The 17,776-nt window shown below is 38.0% G+C and overlaps 1 protein-coding gene across 1 annotated transcript in view; it reads left to right on the top strand.

The window, feature by feature from the left end:
* LOC139936541 (cytotoxin-like) overlaps positions 1-15,923 on the top strand; it is a 40,310-nt gene extending 24,387 nt beyond the window's left edge. Inside the window, exons 3-6 of the mRNA XM_071931373.1 lie at positions 6,577-6,712; positions 9,690-9,905; positions 10,512-10,687; positions 11,862-15,923. Coding sequence (XP_071787474.1) covers positions 6,577-6,712; positions 9,690-9,905; positions 10,512-10,687; positions 11,862-12,081 — 748 coding nt within the window. The 3' untranslated portion in view covers positions 12,082-15,923. The remainder of the gene's footprint in view (positions 1-6,576; positions 6,713-9,689; positions 9,906-10,511; positions 10,688-11,861) is intronic.
* The last annotated feature ends 1,853 nt before the right edge of the window (positions 15,924-17,776 follow it).

Genomic DNA, 17,776 nt, shown 5'->3' with positions numbered 1-17,776 from the left:
GCGCCGTGGATTTTGCGGTATGCACGGCGTGAAGTCGGGCTGTGATAAGGGAGATTGCGAAGTTGTCCGACTCTACCTGACAGCTACCCCTTCTAAGTAAATAGGCTGAGGGTGAAATTAAAAAAGATTCACGCTTCTTCAGGAGATTTTTATTGTACATATTATTAGCATCAAAACATTACAACGAGGGCAATTTAAAAAGCACATTTTCCGTGCACAAACACATGACATCGTGTGAACATTCTCGTAAAATGTCCTAGTTGGTGGAACTGTGTTTACCCATTACTGACATTGTTCAGCCACCGAAAAAAAAAAATTCCAACAGTAATCATATCTTTTTGACGCACGTTGATATGCAGTATTAAGCCGTGTTTGTTGAAGTTTAAAACCAATTACAGGTCACAAAACGTTGTGGTATACAAGTTTTCCCAAGAGACTGTAAGCTTCTGCGCCCAAATGGCATTGGTGTAATTCTGACACGGGGTGGGGGCTTCACAGGGTTTTAATATTTCACCAACTCAAAATAAGTGCACCGATGACCTATATAGGCCATGTTAAAGGCAGTGGACACTATTGGTAATTATCAAAGACTAGCCCTCACAGTTGGTGTATCTCAACATATGCATAAAATAACAAACATGTGAAAATTTGAGCTCAATCAGTCATCGAACTTGCGAGATAATAATGAAAGAAAAAAACACCCTAGTCACACGAATTTGTGTGCGTTTAGATGGTTGATTTCGAGACCTCACGTTCTAAATCTGAGGTCTCGAAATCAAGTTCGTGGAAAATTACTTCTTTCTTGAAAACTATGGCACTTCAGAGGGTGCCGTTTCTCACAGTGTTTTATACCATCAACCTCTCCCCATTACTCGTCACCGAGAAAGGTTTTATGATAATAATTATGTTGAGTAATTACCAATAGTGTCCACTGCCTTTAAATGTATTGACATATTATTATCTGAATAGCCTGTTGTTTATTTTCTTCAAACTAAAAATTGCATTGTGAGAAAATCAGTGCCAAGGTCAAGTTGGAATCTATGCAGGTTCATGTGGTACATTATCAATTTCGAACAACACTTGTTTTCAGCCGTAGCCAAGAAACAAAATTGTTATGGTATCTTTTACAGAAACTTCTGTCAGTGCGTCAAATAAGGTTAAAGACACTGGACACTATTGGTAATTATCAAAGACCACTCCTCACTTGCTGCATCTCAACATATGTAAGAAATAACAAACCTGTGAAAATTTGAGCTCAATCTGTGCCTTGAACACCCAGCAGGGTGGATACGTGCGCATTACAAGTCTTACCATCTATACTATTAAAAGCGTAACCTGCGCCATCTTGGATTGAAAATTAGAAGGTCCAGTGGTATGGCATTCTTGTGGAATCCAACACGGTTGTTTGTGTGGAATTCAATACGTTTGTGTGGTTTCAGACGTCGGGTTGCAAGTCTGCAAAACCCGGATCCAAACTCGCACTTACAAGTCATGTGATTGGAGGAAGTTTGGGCGGCGACCGTGCGTCAACCACTGGTCGATGTTGTTACCAGACTTCCTAGAAATCTTTTTGACAGGCGACTCATTGGACAGTGTTTCGCAGATGGTGCTCCGGATTGGTTCACTCATTGCCCCTCGCCCGCCCACCCGCCATTCGATCCGCCCTTTTTGGTCAGGTTACTTTCGTGTTGTACAAAGCAGGGTTCTCCGGATTGGTTCATTCATTGCCACGCAGGGTCGAAAAGGGTCGAAGAGGCTGGTTGCCAGGACAAAACCGAAACCAATCTCACGAATTTGCATTGAATGGGTGAAGTATCGTAGATTGATGTTTCGCAGGCGACCATGTGTCAACCACTGGTCGACGTTGTTAAAATCCTTCTGACAGGTGACTCACTTGTTGAAAAGATAAAATGGAGAATATTTATGGAAAAGCATTCACTTCCAAACGGCATGAGAGTTATCATGATGGACAAGGATGGGATCAAACGGAAGCTTTATAATTTGGAAACATTGGGTAGGGCCGGCTATAGGTTGGAAGGTGTCTAAGGGAACTTTACAATTAATAACATTTTGGGGTTGGGGAGGGGGGCCTTACACAAAGAGCCATTCTGGTCAGTGTATTGTGAGTGGTGTGTTGTCTGGTTTGAGACAGGCCACCTGTTGCTAGGTGAAGGAGGTCGCCGTGGGACTACTTTAGGTTGACAGTGGGTGGCGACTTACAAAAATCTCCATCCAGAAATTGCACTATTGATGCAAAACGTTTCTTGCTGTTTTTAAACTATGGACATTATCTTTTGCCAGTAAACTCAAATGAGTACATGAATACCGTTTTAGAATACGGTCTGTTCATGGAGGTATAATGTTGCAGTTTCAGAGTTTAACCCATCACGGAAGTTTGTGAAACCATTCCTTACTCTATGGTGAAGCTTATACACGTACGTCAAAGGCTGTTTTGAAGCTGTAAAAAAAGAACTTTGCTTTGCATTTGGTCAAAGTTGTTAGGCAAAACGACAATAAGTTTCCTTTTGAACAAGTCCATTCACAAAATTGGTTAGAGCAGTGTGTCGGTCAGGTCTCAGAATGTACATTTTGCCAAATCCATTTTGTAGCCTAATTTAGCAATCGGCCCGTAGGGTTGGTTACTGATGGAGATAATATTAACAAAAGAGACCTCGTGCGGCTGAATGGGGTACATTTTTAGGAGTTTGTCTATTGAGCCAAACTGGACGTAAAAAACCCTAAACATAACTTGACATGCTTTCTGAAAGTGAAATAAGTTAGAGAAAATTAAGGAGTGAGGACGAGTTTATCGTTTTTATTTAGTTTGTACGATATAGGGTTCCAGAGATATGGGATGTATGGAGGTTTGTTCCTAGAGCAGCGTGAACATGAACGCGGTCAGAAATTGTGTCGTTTGTCGTTAAAATTTCGCGAGATGCAATAAGCCCAAAGTGACAATAAAACAAAACCAGACCTGCCAAGTCTCACGCATTAGGCGTGAGACTCACGCATTTGGGTTCTGTCTCACGCTCACACGCACATCAACCATTATTGGGGCGATATCGGAAAAAAAATTAACGACATTTTTTGTACAAACTTTGTACAAACAGAGCGCAAATTTGCAGATTGCGCACGCTTTTGCTCATCCAGTAGGTTCAGCTAAAATTCGGCAGAGCGCAAAACGCTTATTACGCACAAGTTTGTTCCGATTCTTTTAGCAAGTTCGTTGAAATGCGCTCCACTAGCGAAGACACAACAGGCAGAAGAAGTGAGCGATTGATTTTGGACATATTTTTAGTCTATTTTTTTAAGTTTGGAAGGAAATAATCTGACACAATCGAACCTCCACATTAACCATCAACATCTCCTGTGTACCTCAAGTGAGTTTTAATTATTCTGAGGAGGTTTTTGATGCATTTGAAACACTTTTTTGTCCACAATTAAATTTCAGATTTGTTTGTTTATTTGTAAACAAAAGAGAAAAAACAAGGGTTGGGCGGCGATTTAGAAAGGCCTTCTTAAACTGACAATTTTTTTTTTCCGGGGGGAGGGGGGTTGAGGTTTGACAAAATCTCACACATAGCTGGCCTCTGGACTTGGCATCCCTGCCTGCAAAACACTTTTTTGACGTTCACGTTAAGTGCTCCCGTTACATGCAGCCTATTGACCAGAAAGTTTACAAGACCAATTCAGATGAGAATAAACTAATAAGAGGCCTACGCTCTTACCGCCCCCCCCGAAAAAAAACAAAAACAAAAAACAGTAGATAAATTAGATTTGTGGCACACAGCATGTTCCAAAACCTCGCTTTACTTATAGTGCTGTAGCAACGCTATGTATCGTGGGACGTAAAAATGTCATTTTTTGACGATGTTTTTTAAAAAGGAAATGCAGGCATTATGAATGTATATTGAGTGTGTGGAGAAAGTTTTGGTAGTGTAGTACAAAAGAAACTTTAGTTATTGCTGGCTAATGGTCAGTTTCACCTATCAACGCTGATTTGAAAAACGTGTAACGTTAGGGAGGCCCAACATAGTAGACCCCTATAAGGATCACGGGGGAGCTTATAGTTTCTAGATGCATAAGGTACGTCGTCTAACCCAAAACGAGGTGGGTACAGCCACTGCAAGTAGTGGCGGACGTGCGAAATAGCTTCATTTTGGGTTAGAATTATGACGCCATGCATAAATATTGAGAGAGGCGTATAACACCCTCACCCACATTTCGAAATATTTGTGTAAAGGATTTTTATATCCTAGCGGGGTGCCGCGCAAAGCGCGGCATCCCGCTAGTTATTATTATGATTGTTATAGAAGTTGCGAGATAACAATGAAAGAAGAAAAAAAAAAACTCGTCACACGAAGATGTGTGCTTTCTGATGCTTGATTTCGAGACCTCAAATTCGAAATCAAAGCCGTTTCTCATAATGTTTTATATTATATAACTGACATACAGATCCTTGTCATTTGATTGGTGGAACTTACTTCACGTGACATTCACTATTACTCCCATCCGCACCGGCGATCAAAAAGACCTATTCGCCCATGGGGAATAGCATTTCCCATTCAACAGTTATCATCCTTGTTCCTAATGGTTTTGGGCAGTATGCAGCGCCGCCGCGTCGCTGCTAAAATAAAGGAGCAACTGTGCAAAATAATAATAATAATAATAATAATAATAATAATAATAATAATAATAATAATAATAATAATAATAATAATAATAATAATAATAATGATAATGATAATGATAATGATAATGATAATGATAATGATAATGATAATGATAATGATAATGATAATGATAATGATAATGATAATGATAATGATAATGATAATGATAATGATAATGATAATGATAATGATAATGATAATGATAATGATAATGATAATGATAATGATAATGATAATGATAATGATAATGATAATGATAATGATAATGATAATGATAATGATAATGATAATGATAATGATAATGATAATGATAATGATAATGATAATGATAATGATAATGATAATGATAATGATAATGATAATGATAATGATAATGATAATGATAATGATAATGATAATGATAATGATAATGATAATGATAATGATAATGATAATGATAATGATAATGATAATGATAATGATAATGATAATGATAATGATAATGATAATGATAATGATAATGATAATGATAATGATAATGATAATGATAATGATAATGATAATGATAATGATAATGATAATGATAATGATAATGATAATGATAATGATAATGATAATGATAATGATAATGATAATGATAATGATAATGATAATGATAATGATAATGATAATGATAATGATAATGATAATGATAATGATAATGATAATGATAATGATAATGATAATGATAATGATAATGATAATGATAATGATAATGATAATGATAATGATAATGATAATGATAATGATAATGATAATGATAATGATAATGATAATGATAATGATAATGATAATGATAATGATAATGATAATGATAATGATAATGATAATGATAATGATAATGATAATAATGATAATGATAATGATAATGATAATAATAATAATAATAACTTTCGATTTATATAGCGCCTAATAACTAACACTTAATTCTCTAAGCGCTTTACATTAGTGCCCTGGTCATAGGGCCAATAACATCCCTTTTTAATGTTTCTCAGCTCCTTTGGGAGTATACAACCTGGGCAACAGTTTATATCGCTCCAAAGGCTTTTTCATTCACAATATCAACCTCTACCCTCGCAGGTACCCATTTACTCCCCTGGGTGAAGAGAAGCAATTATAGTAAAGTATCTTGCTCAAGGACACAAGTGTCACGACCGGGATTCGAACCCACACTCCGGTGAAAACGCACCAGAACTTGAATTCGATGCTCTTAACCACTCGGCCATGTAATCCGTTTGTAATCCGTTTGTGCATTTTTGCCGCTACTACGCGGCCCGGCGCTATATGCTTTTTGGTTGTCAGTAATGTGTGATTTTTCATAATGTTATACTTTTAAAATACATCTAATGACAAGGATCTATCTATTGTGTCAGTTATATAAAACAAATATTGAGTGGCTCTAATTCGTGGAATGGAAGAAATATTATCGCCCAGTAAAATTTTGACTGTTCCATTTCACTCGGCTTCGCCTCGTGAAATTGAACAGTCCAAATTTTACCTTGCGATATCATTACTCCCGTTCCACTCGGAGCCACTCAATATTGATATACTATCAATCTCTCCCCATTACTCGTTACCAGGTAAGGTAATCATTATTTTGAGTAATTACCAATAGTGTTCACTGCCTTTAAGTGATGCAGACTTGTTCCACCTTCCATCAGGTGAAGCCTATACGGGTTTAGCCTTTTCTTAGTTGCAGCTCCGCCAATGGAACACTTTGGCTCTCATCCTAGAGATCACAACCCGATTCATTTCTTTATTTCTAATCTCAAAACAACCTCAGTCAAGCCTACCATTAACGTTTCCCTTTGTCTTATATCACAGTGAGTAGTTTTCTAGATACAAGCGCTTAACAAGTTTTCAACTAATCATTATTACATTATAGGTATTGTATCGATGTGAGAAGTGAGAACGTTAGATACAACGTGGTTACCAGTGACGTGAAAAAACCTGGCTTCATACACGCAGAATGGTTCCACAATGGACAGACGATAGACTTGAAACATACCTTCAAAAAACAAGTAGGTCTAAGTTAAGGAGAATTAATGCTTCGTTTTGTTCCTGGACGTTCGAATGCAAAATAATTGAGAATGTAGTGAATTCCATTAACAGATGCCAAGCATGTGTTAGCTTTTAGTGCCTGCACTCACACCGCGTTTACACTAGATCCTCCTACAAGGATCCATGGAGGACAATATTTCGAAAGCGAGATCAATCATTTGTGTGCCGCGTTCACACTTGAGTATGATATCACATTGGTCTCGCAGTCGCAGTTCAGCTGACGGCAAAGGTTACTGTGCGAGCTAGGACATTGGGCCGGATAAATAAAAACTAGCAATAACTTATCAAGTTAAAGGTTCAGCATTAGCAAGCAGACTGAAAAGTAAAAGATCAGGCATGAACATTTTGCTCGCTGGATTACCTTTCACTTATAGCCATATAAATAAAAACGACATTTTACTAACATACTGTAGCAATTACTTGTATTTTTACAAGCTACTGCATGAGGAGCTTGAGATTTTACTTACACAACAGTCTTGCATATATGGCTCGGTATCGGGTCAGTATTTAAGGGTTATTTTTCCCTTGGCCTAATGATCCAACTTCAAATGTTACTTATAAATGTTGTGTAGTTTAATTGCTCTAAAAGAACCAATCTCTGGAGCGCTGGTGTGGAGAGGCTGTTTCCTCATAGCCACTGCCGCCATCAAAAACTTGACTAAGTGGAAACTGCCCGCCTGCATTTCAGTTAATCGCTATTGATCAGCGAGTCCATGCCTCTATTGTTATACTCCTGAATACCCCGCTATTGTGCTTTTCTCCGACCACTTACTAATCCGTTCAAGTAAATGGTGTTTTTCCAGTAAAAGGTTATTTATAGAGATTTGAGCAAATTCTCATGCCTGATCTTAAACTTATCGACATTTTGTTAATGCTGGCCTTTATACGGCCCAGTATCTTGTGAAACTATCAGATAATAGTAAAATGTTGGTTTTATTTACATCTCAATAAGAAGAGTCCCTCAAGCATTGATTTTACCTACTAGTTCGACCAATTACTAGCAATATTAAGCCTTACTTTTATTTATAAGGATTTAAGTAAAAGACTAGTAAAAGCAAATGCTAGTTTTTATTTATCTGGCCCATTGATTGTGCGCGCGCATGTTCCCTGAAATAACCGGAACTCGACGAAAATTCAGACACAAAACTGACAAAACTGACAATAACTTCCTTATAATTATAACTGTAAAAAAATATATTACAAATTTCTTTTTTTTTTGAATGCTGAAAAATATGCTAACGTTAGATGACAAACGAAAAAGGGTTAATACTGAAAATTCTGGAGGACGCAAAGCGTGTTAGTTATGCCATCGCTGTGATGTTGGTTACCAGTGTCATACAAATTATGGGGTCGAGGACCAGTTCACGATAGAGTGCACATTCACAATGTGTACAATCCCGCAGCGTTGGCCGAACGTAAGCAGCTTAAATTGCAGGATGATCTCGATCTTACTTGTTTTTTGATCGCCTTTGCGGGATCTCATCTCCCTCTGATCTAGCAATGAAGGGAGGTCGAAAAGGAGGATCTGATCCCGATCCTGATCGCGTTCACACTAGCCGGTGACCTTCTGTTGATCGCCCTTTCGAGATAAGATCCTCCTTTGATCCTCCTAGCAGGATCAAGTGTGAAGTAACCCAGTCTACCCCATTATCTACAGGGATATGCGGCGTTTTTTTTATGCGTGACCTCGGTTTGAATACTAATTAGTCAAAAGAGCTTCTGGAATTCGGTCATTTTCAGCATTTGCTGAAAAGTCTCAACCAAAATAATGTACCAGATTGAAACAAAGAGCATATTTGTCGTTATGTATTAAAACAATCGGTGCAACTCAAATTTTAACAAGAGAAATTTGTTCGTAAAAAATGGCTTCTAAAACAGAGAAAACAAGTCACAGAAACACGGAAAATGTTCATGTTATGAATGTCGGCAGCAGTCCCCAATTAGTATGTATGGATAGATTATTTCACATTCTACCTGGAAATGTTAAAAGCGAGACCGGATTGTTCCTAGTCCAGTCAGAATACAGCGATTTCCACTGTTAATCCAAATCTCACATTACGAAAAAGTCAACTATTAGACAGAATGGTTTTCTTGCACAGGTAATTGGCTGACGATGACATCATCGACTGATCGGGCAGCATGCTGTTTTTCTTTGGCATGGTACCTTGACCACCAAGCAAGTGGTATAGACGGGCGCTTTTGTTATTGACTAACTTAGGCTTGGTGGTCAAGGTACCATGCCAACGAAAAACAGCATGCTGCCCTATCAGTCGATGATGTCATCGTCAGCCAATCACCCCTGCAGGAAAACCATTCTGTCTAATCGCGGTATCCTGACTGGACTAGGAACGATCCGGTCTCGGTTTAAACATTTCCAGGTAGAATATGAAATAATCTATCCATACATACTAATTGGGGACTGTTGCCGACGTTCATAACGGGAAAATTTTCCGTGTTTTTGTGACTTGTTTTCTCCGTTTTTGGAGCCATTTTTCACGTACAAATTTCTCTCTTTAAAAATTGAGTTGCACCGATTTTTTTAATACATAACGACAGATATGCTCTTTTTCTCAATTTACTGGTATATTATTTTGGATGAGACTTTCCAGAAAAGGCCGAAAAAGACTGAATATCAGAAGCCCTTTGTATTTATTAGTACACAAATGAAAAATCATGCCTACTCGCGCAGAATGACTAATACTTATTTAATCGAGTGTTCTGCGGGTGGACTGACCCCCGATGCAAATTTAACGTCTACTGAGATGAACCATTTTGATTGCTGTTTACATTATTGTTCTATTAAGCAGGCTCTATATTATGCAAACATTACACGATAAGTGATGTTGTATGAGGTTTATGACTATTCAGTCCAGTTTGTTGCTGAGTTGTGAACAGAAATCAACATAACCAGTTTGTTCTTATTTGTTGATCTAACAGACTGAATTTTCAAGTGCCTACACCTGGTCGTTGACAGACACCATTGTAATTGGGGAGAAAGTCTCATTCAGCATGGGTGTGCCAGGGGAGTTTGGCGGAAGTGCAGAAGTCAGCACTACGGTGACGGCTTCAAACACTAAGGGTCAGACCGAGAAGAAAACAGAAACTTTCAGCTCCGAGGTTGGGATCACGGTGCAACCAAAAACAAGTGTGAAGGTATTGACCCTAACAAAGTTGTTCAGAGTGCATCGGTTACGATTGTCAACTCTTTTGGCATATAATTTGAAACTTTCTCTCTGACTTAAAAACATACAATAAAGCTGACGGTTTGCGTGTTCAAACATAGATGCACAAACTTCTTTAAAAAATCCATTATGTTTTCGAAAGGAAAAATAACTTATTCACCAAAACACATTACATATCAAAATGAAAGATCTTGTTGGCTTTTTGAAATTAATGTCACACTTTTGTTAATGTGAAGCTTTTAGTTCTGGATTTTTTTTTCTTTTTAGACATATCCACTTGTTATAAAAGGTTGACAAATTTCGTAACTATTCATACGGAATATAGCGTGAATTAATTGTTGCAAGATATTAAGATTCCTTTTACATCCACTTTTCCCCCAAACCCCCTTGTTCGTTGGAATTCAACATCAAGATCTTGGGTCATTGACGGGAATAATTTAGCTCTTCACGTGGCCCAGAAATGACAGGGGTCCTCATTTGCGTCCAAGAGTTGGGCCAAAGTTGGTAAAGAAGTCAAAAGGATGTGCATTGAGGAGCAGATAACTTAAAACATTTTCTATCTCTGTCTGACTTTAAGGCTATTTTTACTGTCAACGAGCGGGAGATGGATGTGCCGTGGGAGGCAGACGTCATCATCGGCGGTTATATTGCCATTTGGTTTAAAAAGAAGTACAACGGTCATTGGTTATGGTTCCACCCTATCACCAAACTGAGTAACAAGGATTTCAAGATCCGGAACGGCAGTGAGCTATGGTAAATAATGAATTATTTTTTCCCATGTCACCGGACTCATCGATAATCAATTTCGTTTGAATATTTCGGTACACTTCTGTTTTCGTATTGTATGGGTACTGACCCACTCACGTAGGATATTTTCACAACATACATTAACGAAGCATAGTCACCCTATATTAGAGATTGCACCATTAAACAAAAACAACCGCTATTTTTTTATTAAATTCAATTTAAGCATTTTTATTATTTTGAAATTGTTTATGGATTGTATTGCTTTGTTTTCAATGGTAGTATCTGTGAACTGAATTGAATTAAATTGAATTGATATTTCGGAAAAAGGGTGCAAAAATTAGAATCTCAGTCAAAAAAGCATCTCAGATAAAAAGCTTTCAAGATATGTTTAATACCGTCATTACCTTTTGGAGTACGGATTTTCATGTTAAAACGTGAGCTTTGATCCATAACATTACAAAAGTTTTTAATAGCTACATGTGGGGATAATAGGCTATTGTGACCAATGACATCACATCAAACGAGCCCAAAGGGTTAAATTGCGCCGGGAACAAACATATATATATATATATATGATTAACACACAAAAACTCATTCAATTAGTAAATGCCTTATTTTATTTTTGGCAATTGTGAAGAAGATTTTAAGTTATCTCAGAGCAAAAACAAATAAAACTAAACAAAAACGGGACACCCTGTTTATACAGAATTGAATAAACAGGATGCGAGTCGGTGATGGGTGACTTTCAGGTGACAGGTGGCAGCACACATTAAGCCATCTGAGCATGCGCGTGATCTCACAGCATTTTACATTAAAGGGAACAATAATTTGACTCGTGAACTTTAACCCCCTGTTTGAGAGCCCGTCGAGTTTTTCACTCTCCAAATAAAAACACACCTACACCGGTGTAATTTCCCAAAAGTCCGAGCATCAATCTTTGGAAATTTCCCTGGACCTCTCGGCAAATAGGGCCGTTTTCATGACCTATATCATCCACAATACCTCAAGTTGGAAGTTAACAACGCCCAGGTCACAATTTATTGGGCATATTATGTTTACACTCTACCCCCATTGGGCTCTCAAATCTGTCTGGCGACTATGCAAAATGATACAAACGGGTGATAATTTGTGTTCAAATAGCCACATTACCCTGCTGTGGATCATTGATTAATTTGTGCAGGTTTCACAACAAGGGTAAATTCCATGGCGTCCATGGCATCGACTCCGAGTTAAGAGTCGAAGAGTACCCGTTACAGCAAGGGATGCTCAGCAACGAAAGTGCGAATGAGCCGGCTGAGTTGCAAATGCTTAGATGTAATCACATCGTGGGGAAGGCAACTGCTTCATCAGGTGAAATGCTGATGGAGTTTCATGGTGAGGAGGAGGAGGAGGAGATCTAGCACGGCATCTGATTTAAGTAGCCCTGAAGTCACGGCAGGAGCTTAGAAACCATCTCGTCGAATATATGAATAGTGGAAATGAATGATTTATTATACTCAGAACCGCGTGTTGAATTTAGATTTAATACTGCATTATGGACTTTACGCATATAAATAAAAAAATATTAAAGTTAAAATGAAAACGTTAACATAAAAATATGCAATAAAACTAAAATATAAACTGTTTATTTCGTATTAGATAATATTAGACACCATAATTATTACAAGCAAACACCTTGGTTGGAAAGGTATCCCACCAAAACATGTAAAACAAGGTTTACGAAGAGAACCAGAGGGCACCAAGGTGATGTAGGCCTACCATGTAAACGATGTTGGTCATAGCTCTCTTTGTCTAGTTCCCAGATCACCATTACTATCCCGTCGTCATACTACGCATGTGTAGAACATTTTATATAACTGACACACAGATCCTTGTCATTTGATTGGTGGAACTTACTTCACGTGACATTCAATATTATTACTCCCATCCGCACCGGCGATCAAAAAGACCTATTCGCCCATGGGGAATAGCATTTCCCATTCAACAGTTAGGATCATCCTTGTTTCCAATGTTTTTGAGCAGTACAGCGCCGCCGCGCCGCTGCTAAAGCAAAGGAGCACCCGTGCAAAGGTTGTGATCGGATTGCAATTAAGTTTGTGCATTGTTGCCGCTACGCGGCGCTATATGATTCGTTCCGAACCAGTAACTTGTGTGATTTTTCATAATGTTATACTTCTAAAATACATCAAATGACAAGGATCTATATGTCAGTTATATAAAACAAATATTGAGTGGCTTTAACTAGTGGAATGGAAGGAATATTATCGCTCGGTAAAATTTGGACTGATCCATTTGACTCGGCTTGGCCTCGTGAAATGGAACAGTCCAAATTTTACCTTGCGATAATATTCCTCCCATTCCACTCTAAGCCACTCAATATTTGTATACTCATCAATATTTGTATACTCATCAATATTTGTATACTCATCAATATTTGTCATGTATTTGTCATCATGGGGGCAATGTTGCACAGCTGTCTACTTGAAGCACTTTTACCAATCAAATAAATTTTGTTTCACTTAAAGTCATTGATAATACCAAGATTATTTCCAACAAGCACTTGTAATTACTAAACCTTGGAATTGTGAGGAGATAAGTTATTAGTTATAATTACACACTATTTAGAAAATAGCAATATTATACTAATACTAACACTACGCGATTTTTCTTGGGGCTGTAGCGGATTAAGCACTTACTTATAGTTCTAATTGATTAAAAAAGGGTTCAACTTCGCTACAAAAAATAAACATAAAACCTTTGTATCAATTTTGCTTCACTTTCATAGATTATATCACGATTGTTTCAGAGAAGCGCTTGTAATTGCTAAGCATTTGACTTGGGAGGACATAAGTCTTTGCTATAAAAATGAACGTGTGCAAGTAGCCTTGCTCAAGGCAGTCGAATTATTCATTCCGAAAAAAGACCGCCGCTGTATAAAAACCCACCCGTATTCACTGTGCGTAAAACCCATCCGTATTCACTGTGCGTAACATCGCACGACACGATGCCCCGTACACTATCCGCATGCGGAGGCCGTCAGGCCGACAGCCTTGTAGGATCTGTGTTGAAGCCACTGACCTCATTACTATAATAAGCGAAGAGTTCCCACGGTCAGCTCATTACCATAATGCCCGCGAAAGACGAGACATGTTTACCTCACACACCACCACCACGGACGCATGATAGGGTCCAAAGGTCGTGATAAGGGAAGTGCGTGATTGGGCGTCAAAATGAATAATTCATTTGCCTCACATCCTGTGTTGTCTGATAGGTCTGACGAACGATATGCATATTCATGAGCTGCATACTAGCATATCCTCGAGCCCCCCCCCAATTTCGTCCACTATTGGAATTTTTTCAATACAACACATTAAAACGGGAAGATACAGATCCGACAAGGCTGTCGGCCTGACGGCCTCCGCATGCGGTTAGTGGTGTACGAGTGCGATGACTTGTGTGAACAGTATTCGTGCGATGTGACAGTGTGTATACGGGTTGGTCATTCGGTGTGATCGCACACACCATGCACAGGGTATACGGCGGGTGGGTTTACAGCTGCGTCTTTTCGGAGCGAATAATGCGACTGCCTTGAGCAAGGCTAGTGTGCAAGGGGAAAAATTATTAGTTTGAATTGACACATCTGCAGAATAGTAACTAGAAGAGAGTTTTAATGTCATAACTAGTAACAATATGCAAGATTTCTTGGAGATGTAGCGGAATTACATGGTTCATACCACGATTATTTCCAACAAGCAATTGTAATTACTAAACATTGGACTTGGGAGGAGATAAGTCTTTAAAACATCATTAGTTATAATTACGCATTATTTATTATAAACAAAAAAACACTTAGACACTACTAACACTCTGCCTTCTTTCTTGGAGCAAGGGAAACATTATTAGTTATATATATGGAAAGGTTAGCGGTAAAACCATGATTGTAATGACTATCTCAAGTGAGTTGGGGTGTTCTGAAAAGAACCATTAGTTTCATTTCGACGTTATGTAATGCTCTAATCGTCTTCTGGAGCAAAGAGTTGAAACCAATGGTTCTTTTCAAAACCACCCCAACTCATTTAGAAATAGTCGAACCTTTCCATATCGTATTTCCACCATGCAAGTTATTAGTTATGACACACTATTTAGAATATAACAATTAGACGTTACAGAATTGGTAGGGAATTTACAGAATAAATTGGTAAGAAACAAAAATCGTGAAGATCACAGATTTACATAAAACTTACACGGTCTAAGTTGAAAACATCCCTCGAAACATTTCTGTCTGAAATTTTATATTTGCTGAGAAATAAATAATCTATAAGTTCACGTTTGGAGTTTTTCGCTCAGTGAGCGTTTATTCATTTTTGTTTAGGTATCGATGCAATGCAAAATTTGTAATCGGTTTTTCACTGTTCTCTCGTGACCCAGATGGCCGATCGATCTCGAACTTCTACAGGTTAGCAAAATCTGTAATGTTCCTCTAACTATGTAGAGTGTCGGCCTTTCTCTTCAGCGTCTCTTCAACATGTGAAAATTTGTTGTTTAAGCACCTACCAATTCAATGCACAAAGGTCAACTAACTTCACTATTTCAGCAGGCGAGAAACTTCGCCTTCCAAAGATTCCCCTTTGCCTCCTCCTCGCGTTGCAGGACAACGGTCTTCCTCCATGCTTAGTATCCCTATATTAGGATTCATAGATAAAACGATCAACACGTGGTGCAGAGCGTGGCTATGCTCCTCAATGCACCGCATACTTACACGTGGTGACCACAATGCACCGCATACTTACACGTAGTGACAAAGTACATGTACATGTAATTGTAAAATCTTTACGCGCAATCAATGGGGGAATTTTGTAATTCTTTATACATGAATTTTAGAATTTTCAACCTCGATTTTGAACCAGAAGACAAGATAAAAAAGGGGTCATGTCTGTGAGGTGTTTACGGAGTTTTTAATGCCCTTTCCGATGATGTATTGATTGTAAAAATCTCTCATGTAGATCAAAAGTTATGATTTTTTGAAATAATAAACTTTGAATTAGTTTATCTCGTCAATTGATGACGTCATCGTGACGTAACAACTTTTGTATCATCTACTGGATATTGTCTACCTGTGTGCAAAGTTTCAACTTAATGCAAGCTTCGCATCTATGCTTTTTCTTGCGGACAATCGACAGCGAGAAAAATAAGAAAAAAAACTAGACATAAAACCTTTGTTAATTACAAAAATACGGTGTTCGGTTGGGCGTTACGTGATGACGTGGTTCAAAAACATTAAACCATAAACATAAAGATGACTTTTTCTACAACGTGTCGTTAACTTTTATAGTTAAACTTGTGTCACAGTTTTAAACGACTCCTTTTTTTCTTCACAAATGCAATATTTTTGTGTGAGATTGGCTTTAGGTTTTAATTTGCAATTTCCAATGGGGAAATTTCGTAGTTCTTTATACATGAAATTATGAATTTTCAAACTCGATTTTGAACCAGACGACGAGATCAAAATGGGATCATGTCTGCGAGGCATTTACGGAGTTTTTAACGAACTTTCCGATGATGTGTCGATTGTAACAACCCATTATGTAGATCAAAAGTTATGATTTTTTAAAATAATAAGCTTTGAAAATTCATAACTCAAGAATTGATGACGTCATCGTGACGTAACTCAAACGGTTTTTTCTCCTAATAAATATCTAACTATGTGTGAAGTTAGAAGTTCATACAGGTTTGGGAAGTGTGCTTTTGTTAGAGGGCAAGGGACGGAGATGTATTTTTGAAGAAAAATATACAATTGCAAACTTTGACCTTCCGGTACGAACGGAAGGAGGGGTCATACGATTTTGACGTTAACTTTTCAGATGTAGTCCCAGTCTTGATCCATCAGATGCGTAATTATGAATATCATAACTGTAAAATTCGAAGACATAAAGCGAAAAGCAAATGGTCACTTTTTGAACCTAAAAACCTTGTAATTCGACACCTGATGACGTCATCATGACGAAACTAAAACGGTTTCATCTACTAATGAATATCTAACTATGTGTGAAGTTTCAAGTTTATGTGAGCTTAGCAAGTATGTCTTTTAAACCAGACCTTTGCCAGACTTGTATGCTGTGGTGATGGTTAAGCATCAAATGATGTATATTTCAACCTAAAAGGCAATAAACAACGCCCTTTCAAATCATTTCACAGTCACATCCGGTTTAAACAGGTCAAAAGGTCAACGAAAGTTCACCAACATATCCATTTCTGTAAAGTACGTAACGCCCTTTCGTATGATGTATAGATTGTCAAAATAGCTTATGTAGTTTAGGTTATATGAACTTAGGAAATATTGACGACTGTAGAAAAGACTGTAAGGGGCATGTATGTTTTAACCGCCTTGAAGGAAGACTATTCTTCATGAAGCTTTTTCGCGCTCTATGGATGATCACTGGAGCGTGACTCTGCTGCACCGCTAATACACTACACGTTGTGTGTATACACTACACGTTGTGTGTATACACTTCACGTTGTGTGTATGCCTACGTGCAATGTTTATGCACATACCAATGGGGATTTACGTTGTTCTTTAGACGTGAATTTTGAAATTTTCAACCTCTCTTTTGAGCCGGAAGACAACATCAAAATGGGGTGTTGTCTGTGGGGCGTTTACGGAGTTTTTAATGCCCTATTCCGATGATGTTTCGATTGTAAGAATCCCTCATGTAGATCAAAAGTTATGATTTTTTGAATTAACAAACTTTGAATATTCATAACTCAAGAATTGATGACGTCATTATGACGTAACTCACACGGTTTCTTCTCCTAATAAATCGCTAACTATGTGTGAAGTTTCAAGTTCATACGAGTTTGACAAAGGCGCTTTTGTTAGCGGACAAGGGACGGGAAGAAGAAGAAGAAGAAGAAGAAGAAGAAGAAGTATGAAGAAAAAGAAAAAAAAAACCGAACAAAAATAAGAGGTGTTCCGGGCTGTTGGCCCGAACACCTAAAAAAACGAACAAAATCAATGAGTTGTTCGGGCTGTTGCCCGAACACCTAAAAAAACGAACAAAAATAAGAGGTGTTCCGGGCTGTTGGCCCGAACACCTA

The sequence above is a fragment of the Asterias amurensis genome, chromosome 4 (genome assembly GCF_032118995.1).
Source record: "Asterias amurensis chromosome 4, ASM3211899v1".
Taxonomy (NCBI): Eukaryota; Metazoa; Echinodermata; class Asteroidea; order Forcipulatida; family Asteriidae; genus Asterias; species Asterias amurensis.
The sequence above is the reverse complement of the archived record's forward strand: the minus strand, read 5'-3'. Positions and strand labels throughout refer to the sequence as shown.